Source organism: Phasianus colchicus, chromosome 3 (assembly GCF_987193195.1).
Source record: "Phasianus colchicus chromosome 3, bPhaCol1.hap1.1, whole genome shotgun sequence".
Classification (NCBI taxonomy): domain Eukaryota; kingdom Metazoa; phylum Chordata; class Aves; order Galliformes; family Phasianidae; genus Phasianus; species Phasianus colchicus.
This window is the reverse complement of record NC_143438.1, coordinates 53,987,851-54,007,804: the sequence shown is the minus strand read 5'-3', so window position 1 is coordinate 54,007,804 and position 19,954 is coordinate 53,987,851. Positions and strand designations below refer to the sequence as shown.

General features: G+C 37.1%; 1 protein-coding gene across 3 annotated transcripts in view; it reads left to right on the top strand.

Moving 5' to 3' along the window:
• Positions 1 to 19,954, top strand: part of PRKDC (protein kinase, DNA-activated, catalytic subunit) — an 83,014-nt gene that overhangs the window by 24,659 nt on the left and 38,401 nt on the right. For all 3 annotated transcript variants that reach the window (XM_031612940.2, XM_090137566.1, XM_090137567.1), the window contains 21 exons: positions 312 to 566; positions 1,379 to 1,605; positions 2,473 to 2,681; positions 2,821 to 2,953; positions 5,184 to 5,342; positions 5,710 to 5,913; positions 7,237 to 7,422; positions 8,345 to 8,449; positions 10,200 to 10,367; positions 10,708 to 10,835; positions 11,900 to 12,107; positions 13,498 to 13,676; positions 14,501 to 14,669; positions 15,187 to 15,252; positions 15,666 to 15,738; positions 15,962 to 16,110; positions 17,014 to 17,151; positions 17,338 to 17,457; positions 18,447 to 18,590; positions 18,808 to 18,959; positions 19,557 to 19,688. In XM_031612940.2, the coding sequence (XP_031468800.2) occupies positions 312 to 566; positions 1,379 to 1,605; positions 2,473 to 2,681; positions 2,821 to 2,953; positions 5,184 to 5,342; positions 5,710 to 5,913; positions 7,237 to 7,422; positions 8,345 to 8,449; positions 10,200 to 10,367; positions 10,708 to 10,835; positions 11,900 to 12,107; positions 13,498 to 13,676; positions 14,501 to 14,669; positions 15,187 to 15,252; positions 15,666 to 15,738; positions 15,962 to 16,110; positions 17,014 to 17,151; positions 17,338 to 17,457; positions 18,447 to 18,590; positions 18,808 to 18,959; positions 19,557 to 19,688 (3,304 nt within the window). The remainder of the gene's footprint in view (positions 1 to 311; positions 567 to 1,378; positions 1,606 to 2,472; positions 2,682 to 2,820; positions 2,954 to 5,183; positions 5,343 to 5,709; positions 5,914 to 7,236; positions 7,423 to 8,344; positions 8,450 to 10,199; positions 10,368 to 10,707; positions 10,836 to 11,899; positions 12,108 to 13,497; positions 13,677 to 14,500; positions 14,670 to 15,186; positions 15,253 to 15,665; positions 15,739 to 15,961; positions 16,111 to 17,013; positions 17,152 to 17,337; positions 17,458 to 18,446; positions 18,591 to 18,807; positions 18,960 to 19,556; positions 19,689 to 19,954) is intronic.

The window sequence follows — 19,954 nt, the reverse complement described above, 5'->3', positions numbered from 1 at the left end:
GGTTGGGGTTGTGGGCATGGAAGAGACTTTTATTGAAGACTTCCTTCTGGTCAGAAAAAAGAACTTCTAGGCCTGGGGCTGCTGTTGTGTATTGCTATGAAGGCAGCATTTGCTGACTGGGAAATAGTGGTATCAGCTTGTAGATCAGCCTCTTCCTTGTGGTTAACTTCAGTGGTGTGATAACTTCTATACTAGAAGATCCAAATGAAAACACAAAATTTGACTGTGATAGTCCATTTGCCTCCAATTCCTTGTTACTTGGAAATGAGTTGTTTTCCTATAGAATTCAAATGTGTTTTTATTTCTATCAGGAAACAATTCTCCATCTTCTTGGCTGGCTGATGTTTTAAAAGAGAGAGGTGTTTCCTTCCTTACTAATAAATTTGAAGGAGGTGGCAGTGATGCCAAAAGCCCATCTGGGATTCTTTCTCAGCCAACTCTCTGTAGTATGCAGGAGCCCTTTAGTTTACCGACTGTCATGAGGTGGATGGACATGTTCTTAGCAGCACTGGATTGCTACAATACTTTCTTTGAGCTGCGAATGATCAAGCCTCATGAAATACTGGGTGAGTGATTAACAGTTGCATTACGGTGATTCATGCCTGTTACAGAGGAGTAGCTCCAGGAGGAGTTCCCACCTCAGACTTGATGAAGCCTTTGTCTTAATTAATGAATTTTACAGACTATCTCAAAGATCTCAATGATTGTTTTTGTGGATGTTTAAAAACTGTACAGCTAATTTCCCTCTGCAGAGCAGAGCCATAGGTTTTGAAATAATCCCTCTAAGTTGTTTACCTGTTCTTTATTGATGTCTGGAGGGAGCTATGAGAAAGCAACGAAAGAGGTCCCTTTTTTACTTCAAGCCTTTAAGTCAGTTTCTGATGCTTCCACTTAAACTGCTTTGCGTTTGACTGTGTACATAATACCTTATGTAAACACTGAGACTTAACCAAAAGGTTTTCTTAATTTTTCATTCACTTCTGACTAAAATACTTTTTATTACTGACAGTACAGTTGCATAAAAGTCTCATGCATATAGTAGGTAGTCTGCCTGTGTCATCTGTCTTTATTTAAAACAATATTATTAGATGCAGTTAGTATACAGCCAAGCTATTCAAAACTATAGATTTAAAATTTTCACCCTTATTACACATGCCTGAATGATCATTGATAATTACATGCTTATAATGATCAGTAATTAGAAAGCTACGCTTCACTAATATTTGCAAATTACATACAGCTTTCAGGAAATACTCATGTGAGACACCATAGTTTTTCTGTTCATTATCTCAAACAACTGTTTTCTTCCTAGCACAAAATAATATATAGAAAAGTTGTGAGCTGCTATCTCATTTTTGCTTACTGTGATTCACCTTAGGTGTAAATGACAAGTCTTCATTCTTGAAAGCAGTGGATTTCTTCCTTGAAACTATTGCCTTGCATGATATTCATGCAGCAGAGCAGTGCTTTGATTGCAGGTCAAGAGGCAACGTATTCAGTCCTCAAGAGAGAGAAGTATATAATTACAGTAAGTGTACAATTATCGTGCGAATCATGGAGTTTGTCACCATGATCCTGGAAACGTGCCAGCAGGATTTCTGGAAGGTAGGCAGTGAAATCTATAGTGAGTAAGAGATACAAATTGTATATGTAATTAGATTGAGTTTTTCACTGTGGGGTTGATTTGCTGGATATCTTATCCTTAGTGGTGCTTTGTTTCAGATCGGTGACAAAGCATCACCAGCTGTTACAATCTTTGCATGTAAGAGAAAGTATGCTGCAAAGATTAATTTTAGTGGTTGACATAGTTTTGAATAGAGGGGTGAATGTTTCCTATATATTCCAATAAAAAAATTGACTGTGAGATTGTTCTGCAATGTTCTGTAGGGTACGTGCAATGAATATTTTTTCAGGAGTCCTGATTGCCTTAAGTTTGTCAAGGCAATAGTTACTTAAATCAAAAAGTGACATTGTGGCAATTTTTTCTTGAATTCAGAACAAAATGTTCAGATCTCTTAACTTGCCTATCTTGGATGTAATGCAAACCATAATTAAAGCTATAGAATATAGTATTTGTGAAATATACAGTGCCAGATATAGTTCTGAGATTGTCTTTTGTTTTAAGTAAATGTTTAATGGTGTGCACACAGATGTACATCCTGATTTCCAAGTGATTACAGATGTATGATCAAGACTGAAACAGGCCTATGTGGATATAAAAAGGTTTCAATTCCAATTTGATAGCATACATCCTATGTATTTTTATAGATACTTTATTTCTATGCATTACACAATTTGTTGAAATCCAGATATTTAATGGAAGAAAGATAATGCCATTTCACCAGAATAGTTAATGATGCATGTTATGTTTCCTTATAGCTATAAGAGTAATGGTAAGTAATGAAGAATAAAATAGTTCCAAATGCTTTTAGGATTCCTTACATTTTTTTTTTAATGTTTTATTCTTTCTAGCTACTTGAGAAGGAATTGCTTAATGCAAACTTTGTAGAGCTTCTGGTGATGACAGTGTGTGATCCATCACATATAGGATTTAATACAGCTGATGTACAAGTCATGAAAAATCTCCCAGATATCTCAGTGAGACTCTTGAAAGCTTTGATGAAATCTCCCTATAAAGAAGATTTGCAAGTATCTTTAAGAGAGAGAATCACCCCACAGAGGTAAGTAGGAGCTTTACTAGTAAGCAAATGCCCAGAACAAATGAAGTTGAAATGAGAAGTGCAAAATAAATGATATTGTGTATGGTTGCAAATAGATATCTCCATCACTCTAACATTATTGCTTCTCTTTTCTTATTAGCTTTGAGGACCTTTGTTCTGTTGATCTGTTTAATTCAGATGCGCGTTTTGATCAAGTTAGGTTCAGTGCTGTTCTTTCTGCCTGCAAGCAACTCCAGAAATCTGGTCTGCTTCATTCTGTTCTTCACAATCAGGTAACTGTTTATCCAGAAATTAATTCTGAATATTTTTATAAAGATAAAAGCTTTACACATGTAAAAGTGTAGTATGAAAACTGAGAATGGATTGGGTGAATTTTTGTGAAATGAGATCAGCAGTGAAAAGCTGGTGTAGAATGAGCATAAAGCATTTATTTCTGGTCCCATTCAACAAATCTGGATAGCATAATATTGACGTGTGGAAAATCTTCGTCATCGTGTCTGTCTTCCTCCAGTTTCTAGGGCCTGGAGACATCCAGAATCTCCCCCAAATTTTCCCTTTCATTGAGCTTTGTGGGAGCACATTTTCTTTGATCCTCAAAAATCCTGACAAACATTTTTAAATAGCAATTCTGCAATCCAAAAAGCAGTATCTTGTTTTGTGTAAGACCGTTTGTGCTGTGAAGAAATGTTGCACCAAGTCTCTGAAACGCAAGGGTGAACTTTTTTCCAAGGACAGGAATGTCCATTGGCTGATCAGAAGCAATACAGTGGGTCTGAGCTGTAGGAAAACAGGATAGAGAGCAGTTAAGGATGAGGGTGTAGGTTACCTTACTCAAAATTATTATTTCTAATAAGTTTCTGATTGTAGTCAAACAGTTTGGGCAATTTAGAGAAAACATTAAGCAGGAGCCATAAGGACTGAAAGCTGCGAAGCATGTGGCTACATTTGGCAAGTAACAAACCCATTTCATTTCTGTGTGCACTTGCCATCTATCTTTTATGTCTGAGAATCTAGAATTGAGATTATAGCACAGCAATTCTCAAGGAACTGTATGGCTTACCTCTTAAAGCTCACCCATTCTCGTTGAGCTGTTCATTTTGTTCCTGTAGTATTGTTATCCTCTCCCAGATTTTTTTCAGATCTGAATCATTTGGAAATGTTTCAAAAATTGTTTTGAATCATGTGCGCAACAAGATTATCTGATTAAAAGCTTTGCTGTTCAGCTAGAAAGGAGTCTTGTATGTATTTGCATTGCTTTATGAGAAATTGGCTTGGAATTTGTGTATCTGTTACCTAGACAGATAGAATCATAGAATCATAGAATTACTCAGGTTAGAAGGGACGTCAAGGATCATCAAGTCCAACCGCAGCCTAACCGTAGTACCCTAACTCTAACAACCCTCTGCTAAATCATATCTCCGAGCACCACATCCAAATGGCTCTTAAACACATCCAGGGACAGTGACTCAACCACCTCCCTGGGGAGCCTATTCCAATGTTTAACCACCTTTTCTGTAAAGAAGTTTTTCCTAACGTCCGACCTAAACTTACCTTGGTGCAACTTGAGGCCATTTCAGGTCTTGTCACCTGCCACCAGTGATAAGAGACCAACCCCACTCTCACTGTAAGCACCTTTCAGGTACTGCAAGAGAGTAATAAGGTCTCCCCTCAGCCTCCTCTTCCCCAGACTAAACAGCCCCAGCTCCCTCAGCCTCTCCTCATATGGCTGATTTTCCAAGCCCTTCACTAGCCTCGTTGCCCTTCTCTGGACCTGCTCCAGTACCTCCATGTTCTTTTTGTTCTGAGTTGCCCAAAACTGAACACAGCACTCAAGGTGAGGCCTCACCAATGCCGAGTACAGGGGCAGAATGACTTTGCTATTCCTGCTCACCACACCATTCCTGATACAAGCCAGGATGCCATTGGCCTTCTTGGCCACCAGGCACATTGCTGGCTCATGTTCAGCTGACTGTCCATCAGCACACCAAGGTCCCTTTCCATCAGGCAGCTTTCTAGCCACACCTCCCCAAGCCTGTAGGGTTGGCTAGGGTTGTTGTGACCAAAATGCAGGACCTGACACTTGGCCCTATTGAAACTCATGCCGTTAACCTTGGCCCATTGATCCAGTCTGTCCAGGTCCCCCTGCAGTGCCCTTCTCCCCTCTGGTAGATCAACACTCCCTCCCAGCTTGGTGTCATCTGAAAACTTACTGAGGGTGCACTCAATCCCCTCATCAAGATCATCAATAAAGATGTTAAACAGAAGCAGCCCCTACTGAGCCTTGGGGGACACTGCTTATGACTGGCTGCCAGCTAGATTCAACTCCATTGACCACAACTCTTTGGGCCATGCCATCCAGCCAGTGCTTCACCCAGCGGAGCATACACCCATCCAGACCATGGGCAGCCAGCTTCTCCACAAGAATGTTATGGGGGACAAAAATTAAAAAGCCTTTGTGTTATTTTTTCAGCTTATATTCATTGGCACTTCTTTTTCCAATAGGGTGGAAGGCCTCATTCCTCAATTGGCTCTAAGCTTCTTTCAGTTGTTTATAAAGGCATTGCACCTGGGAGTGAAAGAAGCTCTCTTCCAGCAGTAGACATCAGCAGTAAGCGATTAGCTGATAGACTCCTGCAGCTTGCCTTTGCCATTGATGACCAGGTAGGATGCAGTTCTCCAATCTGAATACTTAATCCTCAGCTTTCCTATTTTCAGGAACTATCCTGTAGAATAACCAGAATATATATTTTAGGTAAACAAAGCTTTATTCATATTCCTACAGAGAAGCTGCAAATGCTGTCTGGCTTAATCAAGAGACAAAGGGAAATTTTAAGTAGTGAGCATTTCAGTATTTTGTTCATGCCTTTTTACTGTATTTCATGGTAACATGAAACAGTTTGAGATGGAAGCTCTTTTAAAAAAGGCGGTGTGGTTGTTTTTGGTTGTTGGGGTTTTTTTGTTTGTTTTCAGGAAATTTGTGAAACTTAATGCATTTGAGATAACTCTGGTGCTGTCTTGCATTTTACAGTGTGAGGAGCTAGTAAGTCTGCTGTTGAACACAGTGGTGTTATCTGTGCCGTTATCCGAAGCCTCAGAGAGAAACTTTGTCAATTTTTCTCATGGACAGTATTTCTACAGCCTGTTCTCAGACACCATTAATCAGCAGCTGCTAAAAAATCTGGATGTGATAGTAGTCCAGCTTATGGAATCATCTGTCAGCAATCCCCAAATGGTATTGAACTTCTAACATTTCCATGTGAATTTGTCCTTTTAAATAAGAAGTAAGACTTTTTTGTTATGGTTGAATGTAACTGAGCGTCTTCAGTTGCACTTGGGAAGCATGGTATTGATAGGACTCTTTAGTGGCTTATTTTGTGCTTTTTGTTTGCTTTTGTTTTGTTTTGGGTTACAGCCTGTTGGCACCGACTTCATGGTCCTTGGCAACCTGATTCAAGTGGAAAATGCTTGCCTGTTACTTACCCTGAAATCTATGAATTTCAGGAATTTTGTACTTCATCTGAAGAATGTCCTTTCAAAGCAAGTCTGATTGTTCCCATTTTTATGTACTATGTAAAGGGATTCATTGTGGAAGATAAATGACTGTAATACAGTCCTTTGATTAAGGCCTTTATTCAGTTTTATGTGATTGTTTAGTTTGGTAAGAAAAAAAAAATATATATATATATATATATATATATTTACTGTACCCATACAAATCCACTGAAATCACAATCCTGATGACAATAATCCAGTTGAATTGCTGACTATTAGAGAGGAAAATGCAGAATTCAGGCTTAGAAGTTGGTGATCAGTAGTAGTTTGTCACATCTTAAACTGTAAAGGAAGGGGATTGAAATGTACTTGTTCATAATTTGTTTGAAGTTTTATTTCTGTTTTCAGAGTTTATGCAAGTAAGTTATATATGTGACTCTCCTATTTCTCTGTTGCATGCTAACTTGTATTTTCAAATATTGATCCTCAGAGTTACTCTGGGTTATTATTTGTTTCTCTGTATTCACACAAAATGTATTGGTGTTTGATTTAAACAGGAAGGAGTATGGTAGATTTCTCTTTTTGAAAAGTGGGTGCTTCTAAATTCCTACACAGTAACTCCTGTATCCTGTTGAAATTTAAATCTAGCATTGCTGTGTGATGCAGTAAATTGAAAATCCTCCCCTGACGTGTTAGCTGACTTAATTTGAAAGTTCCTTTACTGGGTTCTTTCTTTCCATTAAGTGTAGTTTTAATTAAGGATTTGGGGTAGAATTAAGATCTTCTAATTTTAGATCCCATCTTTAGCTTTTTCACAAAGTCAGATTAGAGAGGAGCTTCTAATTTAGGTGCTTTTAGGACGGATGGTAATTCAGACAGAAACATCTGTCTGAAGCTGACGGGATATTCATCCTCTTCCTTTAACAAGCACTTTTTGGTTGACTTTCTCCTGAATCTGTGATTTGGTTGTGTTTTGTTTTTCCTCATGATTGCCCATACCAGTGAGGAGATACTATCTTCATGTTGCTTGGAAGGCAAGAATCTCTGTTGCTTTTCCTTTCAGGTTGGAAGCATTTTGAATGGCATGTTAGATCAGAGTTTTAGGGAGCGTACCATACGCAAGCAGCAAGGAGTGAAACTGGTCACAGCAGTACTGAGAAACTGGAAGAGACTTGACAGCTGGTGGGCCAAAGGTTCATCTCCTGAGAGCAAAATGGCAGTCTTGACTCTGCTGGCAAAAGTTCTCCAGGTATGCACTGTTTTGTAATGGCCAGGTAACTTTTCTAATTCTGTAGAAGATAGCTTACAGGAATAGTTTTCTTTGTTTCTCTTGTGTTTGGGAAAAAAAAAAAAAAGGCTGAGTAATGACAGCCTGTTTAGTTGTTTTTTGCAAAGTACAAAAAATATTTGGACAGGCAGAAATTACTGGATTTTGCTCTTCTCCCCGCCAGCTTTCTTATTTTAGCTGCTCACGTGTTTTTCTGCTTTCTTGCCTTCTGGAGAATTGACACAAGCATGGAGAGTAAACTTAGAAAATGAACAGCCTCTGGTAACATTCCTTCTTCCTTGCTGGCATCCAGACTAAAGTCACAACAGAGCTACCTAAATCAATATTGTGCAGAAAGGTTTTGATTTTTAGGACCTCTAACTTTGGTTACATTGGGGTTTTGCTTAGTGTTGTTGTTTTTTTCTATTGTGAAGACAGAATTTATCTACTTAGCCCATTTTTTTAGGAACTTATAAAAGTAGCTGTGTGTAAACACGCACAAATATTCACTTACTTGAGGACATTTGAAATTATAGATGTCATTATTTTCAACTTGAATCTTTTTGAGGGTATGTTTTGGGACACATATTGTGAATTGTACTGCTGTATTCATTGCTAGTAAAGTGATTAATAGGAAGTCTAGCTTTGAGATGTAGCTTGATTTATTTTTGAACTGGAAAATATCCAGCACCTAAGCTTGTTCGTACAGCATAGGGGCTTTTAGAATTCTTATTGATAGTCCTTCTAAAACCAGAATCACAACATATGTACTTTCTGTTCATTCGGTATATTTTTGGAAACATAATTCTACAGCACATGGGTTATTTCTATCGTTAACTAAAGTAAGGAGTTCTCTGACTAGTTCAGAAACAAATCTTTATTTTGAACTTCTCTTTCGTTCCAGATAGACTCTTCAGTTTCTTTCAATACCAGTCATGAAGCGTTTACAGCTGTTTTTGATACCTATACCAGTCTACTTACTGATCAGAATTTAGGCTTAAATCTGAAGGTAAGTTGCTCACTTAAGTATCTTCCCTGATCTGTCCAGATTAGAATGTTAGTGGTTAATGAAGTCTCCTGTTATTAGAGTTAAATTTTTACCTTAGTTTGCAGATGGACATTACTTCCATTTTTTTAATTTCCCTGTTCAGCTTCCTAAAAATTGTAAATAATTGTTTGTATTTTAGACAGAAAGCAATGTCACAGATGCTGTGCTTTTGTTTTGAATGTAACTTCATTTTTTTTTTTTTTAAATTTACTGTCAATTGCAAATAGTTTACAACTCTAAAGCGTTCATCTTTGAGTTGACAGTTAATCAGGCTTTTAGCAAAGACTGGCACTTTCTAAATGTGAAATTATAAACAGGCAATGATTCCAAGGTCCATCTCTGTAGGAGACCAGTGACTGCTATATGTGATTTGGTCAAGAGAGGGAGACAGAGTACTGCATACTGATAGTAGAAGTTGTAGGATGACAGAATCACGCGGAATCACCGTATTGTAGGAGTTGGAAGGGATCTTTAGAGTTCTTTGAGTCCAATCCCCTCCTAAAGCAGGTTCTCTGCTGTAGGTCAAACACATAGGCATCCAGATGAGTCTTAAATAGGTGCAGAGAAGGAGACTTCACGAAGTCTCTGGGCAGTCTGTTCCAGTGTTCCATCAGTCTTGCTGTAAAGAAGTTCTTCCTTGTGTTAGTATAGAACTTCCTGTGTCCAGTTTTGTTCCTTTGCCCCTTGTTCTATTACTGCATGTGATTGAAGAGTCCTCCCAAACTTCAGATAAACAGTTATGAGATAGTCTCTTAGCCTTCTGTTCTCCAGATTGAAGAGTCATGGAATCGTAGAATCACCAAGGCTGGAAAAGACCCACAGGATCACCCAGTCCAACCATCCACCCATCACCAACAGTTCTCAGTAAACCATGTCCCTCAAAATAAAGTCCAAATGTTCCTTGAACACCTCCAGGGTTGGTGACTCCACCACCTCCCTGGGCAGCCTATTCAAGTGCCTGACTAGTAGTAATTCCTAATGTCCAGCCTGAATCTCCTCTGGCACAGCTTGAAGCCATAAGTCCCAGGTTACTCAGCCTTTCCTCCTACAGGAGGAGCTCCAGGCCCTTAATCATCTTTGTGTTCTCTGCTGGACTCTTTCTAAGAGTTCCCTGTCTTTTTTGAACTGGGGGGCCCAGAACTGGACACAGTATTCCAGATGTGGCCTCACCAGGGCAGGGTAGAGGGGGAAGATGTCCTCCCTTGACCTGCTGGCCATGCTCTTTTTAATGCATCCCAGGATACCATTGGCCTTGGCCACAAGGGCATGTTGCTGTGTGGATGCTAGAGCTTCAGACCAGAAGACTAAAAGTTTTGCATGGTTGCTGCTCTGTCAGTCCACCTTTTGGTGGATAGTTTTGAACTTCACTGTGCATTCAAAATAAACCTTGCTTTAGGTGCTAGGTGGTGCTTTTTTTTTTTTTTTTTTTTTTTTTTTTTTTTTTAAGTGAGCATCCACTATCACAGAAGTCTAATATATGGCAGTGTTGGGCAGGGAATGTTAATTAGCTTTTAACTCCTACTCAGTATTGATCAAAGATGGTTTTTTTCTGAAATACCTTAAAGGAGAGCAGCTACATGATGCATCTTTCAATTCTCTGAGTCTTTGAATCAGTAAGCACAACCATTGCTGACTGTTTTGTCGTCCTTAAATGCTTTGTAATTAGTGAATAATTTTATTTTAATTTAAAGCTTTTTTATCTTTTTTTCAGGGCCAGGCAGTGATAATTCTTCCATTCTTCACTAATTTGACTGGAGAAAAACTTAATGAACTTAAGAATGCTCTTGATCAACTTGTAGCTTTCAATTTTCCTATGAGTTCAGATGAGTTTCCCAAAGGAACCTTGAAGCACAATAACTATGTGGACTGCACTAAGAAGGTTAGTGTCTTTCAGAAATGATTATGTAATTAGAGCCCTAGTTGAACTGTGCCTTGAAACAGTTATCTATATATCACATAGGGGTGTGTGCATGTATGTATATATAGCAGAGATAGGTGTGTACTTAAATATCACAGAGTCTGGAATTAGAAAGATAAGCTCAGTTCCCTTAAGGAAATCAGCTATTAGTTCTTAGTTAAATTTTTATCCAGTTGTTGAATTTACATATGCAGATTACATATGCATATCTTGAGTATCTGCTTCTCTTTGATATGGAAAAGTTAAATGGAATTGACTTGATTCCATGTGACTCCTTACTTTGTGCTGTATCTTTTTTCAGTTTTTAGATGCTTTAGAGTTGTCTCAGAGTCCAGTGTTGTTGCAGTTGATGACAGAAGTCCTCTGTAGGGACCATAGACATTCTATGGAGGACTTATTTCAAGCCAGCTTCAAAAGAATTTCCAGAAGGTAAATTTTCGTCCATTGCATTTTACTCTTGGTCTTAGTGAATTTTTTATGATGTAAATGTCCTTTCTGTTCGTATAACAATGATAGTTAACATCATAATACATTTAAGTCATGTAGTTACTTTTGTCTTCTCTATTCCAAAATATTTCTGAAGTGGCACCAACTTACAAATGACACTGCCAATTTCTGGACAAATTCTGTAATGCCTTCTGTAAAGTGGCTCATTCTGGCAGAAGGCAGTTTGAAGGTAGTAGTTGTGTGCAATACCTATTTTTGCTATCACTGTATAACCACAGTGCTCGCATAAGTAAATAACAAATTGTCAGCAACTTAATTTGCTCAACTCTCTTGGAAATAGAACAACACTTTTTTTTTCTTTTTTAATTAAAGTGTTTCCAAACTGATAAGTTTTTGATAAAAACATACTCTGTCCACAGAACAGGTCTTTAGTCTAGAAACCAAGCATTCCAATTTATGAAGGGCTATTAAGTAATGACTGTTTTGAAGTATGCAGTGTACTATATGGGGTAATTTATCTTCTGCCCAGGGTCCCATTTTTTGGAGTGTTAGCTATAAAATTGTTCAGAGCAGTGATTCATCTAGAACCATAGAATATTGCGAGTTGGAACAGCCCTTCTTTGAACACTTTGTAATAGCCTTAAGTCCTTATACTGTGGTGCCCAAACCTGCACACAAAGCTCAAGGTGAGGCCATACCAGTGCGGAGCAGGACAATACCTTTCCTCATCTTTTTCCATTTGCCTCCACCTTTTGTGTGTACCAGATGCTCTTTTTAATTATTTTTTTTTTTTTAGATTGAGGCTGACAAAGGTAGCGATGGCTTTTGTAGTAAACCATCAGAGATGTACAAGCAAATATACCACTTCTTGGAGAGCAAGAAGCTGAGACTTGCTTTAGAGAGTTTCAAACTGATCTTGCATGTCTTGTAGGATACCGAAGTGGGTATGAACAAAGGCAATATAATTTTAATGACAGAAGTGGTTTAAAACGCAAATGGAGTCTGGTAAGAATGAGTTTTCTTCTTGTGATTTCTATCTTATTCAGGAGCAGCGCTGACAAACAAGTGGTACTGCTGGACACTGTTCACAAGATGTTCCAGAATGAAGACCTTCTTTCAAATACTGTCCGTCAAGCTTTTGTGGATCGCTCTCTCCTCACTCTCATGTCACACTGCAGCTTGGATGCTTTGAGAGAGTTTTTTTGCAAGATTATAGTGCAGGCTATGGATACACTTAATTCCAGGTTTACAAAGGTATGAGTTATAAATAAATAGATTGGGGAACATAATGTTGACTGTTTCTATGTACATTTTGCTTAGGTTTGATTGAAATGCTGTAGTTGAAACCACTTGCTTTCAATTTTGCCAGTTTTCTTTATCTTGCAGAAGTTTTTCGTCATAACATGGTTTGATTCTGTTGCTTTGAAGTTAATGCGTGTTTGCATTTCTTCTCTGTATAGCTGAAAAATCATCTGTATTAAAAAAAAACAAAAAAAAGATCTGAGGTATTGTCAAAACCCACTCTAACTTTTAAGTATAAAATGGTAGTCTACTAATACATTGTGAAAGGGGGTTATTAGACCTTGGGTTTAATGTAAGCCCTTGGAGAAAGGTCTGTGCTTTTAATCACTTGCTGAAGAGTCTTGGCTACAATCAGAAGATAGGCGTTTTTTTTTGTTGTTTCTTATCATCCATATTAGTTAAATCCAATGATTTTTTTGTCTGTGTGTGTACTTTTGATGAGGTTCTCTTCCACTTGTTAGTTTTTATGATTCATCTGTTTAAAGGCAGCAGCGCAGACAAGGTGCTGAAATTATCCAAATTTAGAATAGAATAGTTCAATTGGAAAGGACACACAAAGATATCTAGTCCAACTTCCTGACTGCTGCAGGGCTAACCAAATGCTAAAGCATATTATTGAGGGTGTTGTCCAAATGCCTCCACAATACTGACAGACATGAGATATCAACCACCTCTTTAGGAAGCCTGTTCCAGTGTTTAACCACTCCCACTGTAAAAATAAGGAAATAAATAAATTCCAAATGTTCAGTTGGAATGTTCCCTTGTGCAGCTTTGTGCCATTCCTTTGCATCTTGTCTTAGGTTCCCAGGAGGTATTCTAATAGTAGTCATTATAAACAAAGCTCTGGAAAGAAGACATTAGATGTAGACACATCTACTGCTGTAAGTGTTGGCACTGAAGTGAAATGCACAAAGAAACTCATAAATTCCATGGGTACATTTTTTGAAATGGTAGTAGTAGGGACGTGGTATTTTATTTTGTCTGCTTAGCAGTTACATATATCTTTGTTTCTAAATGTGTGTTTAAAAACAAGTCGATCCTTATTTTCATGGGGAAGGATGTTCTGTGTTTTTGGCTCCTGTTGAGGTAAAGGACTTAAGGTATTTTCAAGTTGCACAAATTGCTGTTATTTCTCGACAGACAATTCAAACTGACAGACCTGATAAACAGATCAACATAGTTTTAATAACTGTTTTACTCAGAAACTCTGAACTTCTAAGTTATTGTTGTAGAAGATAAAAGTAATCTGAAGCTATTTAGCAGTAACTGGAGTAACCATGGACCTCCTTAGCAAGGTCAAAATCTAGGAAATTTTTCTCAGTCTTTGCTTATTTGTTTTCAGTCCAATGAAAGTGTTTTTGATACACAAATCACCAAGAAAATGTGTTATTACAAGCTGCTGGAAGTGATGTATATACGTCTTTCGAAAGAGGATGTTCACTCCAAGGACTCTAAAATTAACCAAGCTTACCGTGGTTCTGCAAGTGTAGAAGGAAATGAACTTACCAAGGCACTAATAAAGTAAGATTTTTTCTCCTTGTATTTCTGTTCAATTTCTGATTAGATTTTGGGTAGATACTCTTTTAGGTATGTCATGTTAAGCAGAAGTGTGACTTGGTCAAGATGAACGCAATCTGCTATGTAACTTCTGGTTTAAAGTAGAATACTCAGTATTTAATTTTATATTTGATAAACTAATCTTGAACATGGGGGTTGGAACTAGATGATCTTTAAGGTCCTTTCCAACCTGAGCTGTTATAATCTACAATCCTATGTCAGAATGACTTCTACCTCCCCTTTTTCCCAGTTGTTTTGGTTTTCTAGCTTTTCAATATGGTTCTTTCCCTTTAAATTTCAGTTTAAGTATTCTTAAACACTTAGGACAGAATCATAATGCACCTAAAAGGACTTACAAGCTTTTTTTTTTTTGTCCATGATTTGCTTAAGATTTATAGGTGCTTATGGGCAGAAGACCTATTAAAAATGTTATCTAAACTAGTTTTGTCTGGCTCATCCATAGCGTAGCTCAGCATGCTTGTCCACTGATAAGTTGGTGGGAAAGAGACACAAGACTTGTTTGTGTATGAGTTGAAAGGTATCTTCATTTTCTATGAAAATACCCTGCCATCTCCTTGACATTGAAGATGGCAGTGGAAGTTGGCTGCGCCATTGGTGAATGGTTAAATTATGATTTAATGCTAATACTGCTATAGTGATATAGATCTCTTGAAATTCTGTTGATTCTGTCTTTTGTTGGAAGGCCTCTCCTTATTAAAGAGAAGGAAAAAAAAAGCAACAAAGACTTTGGTGTTTACATTTCCATTTTTGCCTGTTCTTATTTTCAGGTTGTGCTATGATGCATTTACAGAAAACATGGCAGGGGAGAGTCAGCTGCTGGAGAAGAGGAGACAGTATCATTGTGCAGCATATAATTGTGCTATTGCTGTTATTAGTTGTGTCTTCACTGAAAGTAAATTTTATCAAGGCTTTCTCTTTACAGAAAAATCAGAAAAGGTGAGAAACCATTGTTGCTGCTAGAAAGCTTTCAGAGCATGAAACATGAAGAGATGTTACTTGTCAGATGTCAGTAAATCAAAGATTCAAACTTGAATGACAGGCAATTATATAATGAACTACCCAGTGAGGTAGTAGTTGTTGACTTTCTTTCCTCTTCATGTCATTTGAATTGTTGATGAAGGCTTTGACATCTGTTGGGAGTGGGTGAAGTAGGGATAGATTTATCACTTTCTCTCCACGCTCAATTTTCTAATATTCAAGAAAACATCTAAGAAGTTTTCCAGTGCTTGAAATATACATGAATAAGAGAAATCCGTTTTACAGAGTGCATTGCCAGTGCTTTAAATTCTTAAGTAATTGAGTAGCAAAATTTTTTTAAATATTGATTTAAAACAGAACTGGCTGTTTTTTTCTGTACTTCGAACTTTTACAAGAAGCAAGAAAAATGTCAGAGCAATTGTTATTGAGTGCACAGTTATAACTTCAATGTTTTCAAGTTTTCTTTGGTTTGCAGAACTTGCTGATTTTTGAAAACTTGATAGACTTGAAGCGTCAGTACATGTTTCCTGTAGAAATTGAGGTGAGTGAAAGTTCTGGGATCTTGTATTTCTGAGGAAAAAAAATGAGTACATCCTTAACAGTGTGATCACTGTTGAACTGGTTGTTAGTCACATGGGGAGGAAGTGAGAAAACAACGGAGTACTCCTCTGTTTAAAATTACCTTTTTCTGAAGGAAATGTGGACATCATATTCAGAACAAACCTTCAGTGCACATAACTTCAGTGTATTGTTTAGCACGCTTTAGTCTGGTTTTGAATGACTGTAGAAATAATTGATTCAGCTGTTACACGGTACCTTTAATAATCACCACTTATAGTGTGGAATTGTATTGCTAATTATATGATTTGGATCATTTTTTGAGAAGTCACACTGTAAATTAAAAAAAATAAATAAATAGTAGTAATTTAGAAATTATTTCTTTCTACTGTTTAGGTTCCCCTTGAAAGGAAGAAAAGATACATTGCTATTAGAAAAGAAGCCAGAGAGGCATGGAATGATGGTCAGGGTATGTAATTCATGTATGACTATGAAAAAACTTATCTTTTACCTTTCATACACTATTTATTGATGCACTGCTAATTGGCTTCTACAGTATCAGGAGCAAGTAAAAGCATTCACTGTACTTTGTCATGCAACCAATTCCCATCCACTCTCAGATCCCAGTGGTCAGTAAAGGCATGTTTGTTTGTAATTGCTTTGATTAATGGTCTATTCTTTTTCCTATTTAGATGAACCCAAGTATTTAGCTTCTGCATCATACATGATGGATAGCAGTTTGAGTGAGGAAATGAGTCAGTTTGATTTTTCTACTGGAGTCCAAGGTTTTTCTTATAGCTCCCAGGATGTTGCAGCTAGCAGTGCTCACTTCAGGAGAAAGGTAATTTAGTGACTTCTGTGCTATGTGTAGAAGTTTTAAGCTTTTTAGCAACTGGGTGTTCTTACTGAGGTTAGTAAAGTGGAGCAAGGCTTATTTGTTGTTACTCTTACTGAGTTTGTTCTTCAGCTGTTGCTTAGAAGATGTATCAAATAACAAACTTAATCACTTATAAACTTTAAAGGTGCCTAAGTTGAAGAGCCTCTGCTCTACTTGAGGGTGGTTTTCTTCAGATGAGGGAGAGGGCTCAAGCTGTGTTCTGTCAGTTTTCTTCCTCTCTTTTTCTCTGCACTATAAGTTGGAGAAAAGCCATGCCCTGTCATGGTTTTCTAAGGCTGAGTGGTACAAGCCAACAGAGTTGTTAAAAGGTGGCTTTTGACTTTGTGTGCACTCAGGAGTGGCCTGTGATGGTTCTGTTTTGCTCTTGGGCACCCATTTTCCCCATGTCTTTTAGTTTTCAAGGACACTTGTCCAAGCTGGCTTTATCAAATGCATAGACTAAATGATTGTTGTTATTATTACATAGTTATTTTGTATCTCTGTTTTGGCACCTTGTCTTTAAGTATTGTTGGAAGATGTTAAGTGCTGTTTTTCCAAGTCTTCAACTGTGAAATCAAATTGTTTCTGTGAGCTTCAGAACTCTTCCTGCTTCCAGCAGTTGCCCCACCTATACTAGCAGATCATAATGTCAGAGCAATATGAAACTAACATCCCTAGGCACACAAAGTGGAAACAATGCATAGGTGGTATATCGATATGGGAGGCTTTTGAACAATGAATCTGATTTATTCCCTGTTGCAGATTGAGTGTACAGTCAAATCTGTCATATTGAAAAGATCAGAGTGACTCATGGTATTATCACAATTTAAAAGAAAACATATTAATCGCAGTAATTTTTTTTCTCAGGAGACATCAGAATACATGGTTTTAAATGACGAGTTGGAACTGGAGATGGATGAACTTAACCAACATGAGTGTATGGCACCAATGACCACTCTGATTAAGCATATGCAGAGGAACCAGATCACACCCAAAGTGGAAGAGGCCAGTATGAACCAAAAATCTGGCATTGTTTCACTAGTTAAAACAATGAAGTTGTGATTGAATTCCTCCATTTTGCAATTTTCATGTCTATACCTATGTGCTGAGGCGGGGGTTTTTTTGGTGTGGTAAGCCTGTTTTGTTTAATAGATGAATTGATTTTTGCTTTTTTTTTTTTTTTAATTTCAGGGCATGGTTCCTGTAGACCTTCCTCTTTGGATGAAATTTCTGCATAGTAAGTTAGGAAATCCGTCAGTGCCATTAAATATTCGCCTCTTCATAGCAAAACTTATTGTTAATACCGAGGATGTGAGTAATTTCTTTTTTCCTATTTTTTTTCTGTTAACATAATAGCTTGTATTATCAACTGCATTGCTCTTATGTGGTAAAATATGTTATCAACTGAGACATTTGGAGGAGATTCAAATTTAATGGTTTGTCATGATTAAAGGGAACTTGTTCATAGCCCAAGAATCGAAGTAGTGCCAGTATTTGGAGTATAAAATAAATGAATTTTCTTCTAATAACTATTTCTAGAAGTAGAGTGTAACCATAACATGCATCTTTTGTAAACTATAAGTAACTAATTCATTGATACTGGTTAAGGGGTATGGCTGATTATTTATTCCTACAAAGATGGCAAACACAATGTGATTTGAATGGTCACAGATGAGTCTTCTGGAAACCCATAGAGCTAAATGATGTTCTAGTTGCAGAAAGGTATAACCTTTGTTATAACCTATGTCTAAGGTATATAACGGAATGTGACTTTGAGAAAAAAACATTCTCTAATTTTTCTACTCCTATTCTAGACACTTATTTTAAAGAATAATGTTTGAAATATTCTGAATCCAAAATACAAAACTGGATTTCAGAATTCAGGAAACCTTAATACTTACTTAATGCTTCTCAGTAAAAGTATCTGAAATAGAGATTTGGAAGAGCAGGTGAGTGGCATACTTTTTCAAATTCTATAGGGACAGATTTTTTTGCATGTAGTGCTCCTACAGAGCTGTATTATGGGGGCCCTACTGAAATAATTACAACTTCACATGAAAGTTTGTGAAAAGTGCTTCTTTTAAGCAGAAGTGAAGAATATTGTTAGGAAGGCCTTTCATTTTAAAGTTACTCTAAGTTTGTTGGTTTTTTTTGCTATAATTTCAGGCTAGGCTAAACAAAATGCTAAGAAATTGATTTAGCAGTCTCACTTGTAATAATTATTGAACAGGTTATTAAATAATTGGATACTCTGTATGTTGTCCTTGACTTTTATTTATTTTTTTTCTCTCTTCCCAAAGGTTTTCCGACCCTATGCAAAGCAATGGCTTGGTCCAATGCTGCAGCTTGTTGTTTCTGGCAATAATGGAGGCGAAGGGATTCATTATATGGTAGTGGAAATAGCAGTTACTGTTCTTTCCTGGACGAGTGTAACTACTCCCAAAGTAAGGAAATGTAAAAATTATTTTTTGCTGTTCTAATGGCTATTTGATAAATAATGAGTAAGTTTATTAGTATGCACTTCTAATCATTTTCTACATCGGTCCACTGTTTCATTTAGATACTAACTTTAAAAACAGCTTATTTGCTTATTTGGAAGAAGCAGAACTTATGCTTTTATGTTGGAGTCGCTATGTTTATTCTTGCTTCCATTCATTGCAGGGGAATATTAAGGATGAGATTTTGGCTAACAGGTTGCTTGAATTCTTGATGAAGAATGCCTTTCATCAGAAACGAGCTGTGTTCAGACACAATCTGGAAATCATAAAGACAGTTATAGAGTGTTGGAAGAACTGTCTCTCCATACCTTACAGGCAAGCAGTTTGGATCTTTACTTTGTCAATATTTCAAGAGTATTAGTTGAATGTTATCAAAGCAGTTAACAAGGTAAATTCAGCTGCAACTGTAAATTTTTTGTCCCTAGAATTAACAGTAAAACTTCAGAACTGAACTCTCCAAAAGTTGAAACATAATTTGTTTAAACAAAGAGAGAGAACATGTAGAGAATCACAACAAGCAACAAAAGCAAGAATAGTCTTTAGAAAGACTTACTTTTTGTTTGAAATATATTATTACTGAATATTAGTGCATTCTATGTCAGTCTTTTAGGATTTGATGTGCTTCTGAGCTGGAGAATTTGTGTAGGCTAACGATTTCTAATCTGTGAAGATTTCTCTGAAGCTAGTTTTTATTTCTGCTTTCTACTTTTGCTGGAAGAACATACGCATGCGTGTATACATATATGTGCACTTGTTTTCTATAGAGTTTTTGGGTTGTGTGTGTGAATATACATGTACAAAGAAAGTGATTGAGTGATTTGGGGTTTGTCAAATATATATATATATGTGTATATATATATATGTGTGTGTGTGTGTGTGTATAAAATTACCTTTATGTTTTTTATCCATCAGCTTAATATTTGAAAAGTTTTCTAGTGGAGATCCTGATACAAAGGACAACTCAGTGGGAATTCAGCTGCTGGGAATTGTTCTAGCTAACAATTTACCTCCCTATGACCTGAAGTGTGAAATAGATCGTGTCAGGTGAGAAATGCAAACACTTTGAAGAACAAATTTTCTTAAAAGCTTAAGAGAGCAACTCTTGTCAGCATAAAATATTGGAGTTATATTGTTCATTTATTGGGAACTTTTTGACCCATCATCCCTTTACTATTGTCTGTCGCTGTGCTTTTTTATCTGTAAACTTGGTGATACTGCCTTAGTACAGGTACTAAGAGAACCAGCTAGGAAATGTGCCCTTCTCAATTTGTTGCTTGTTAACGGAGGAAGTTTTGTAAGTAAAGTAGTGA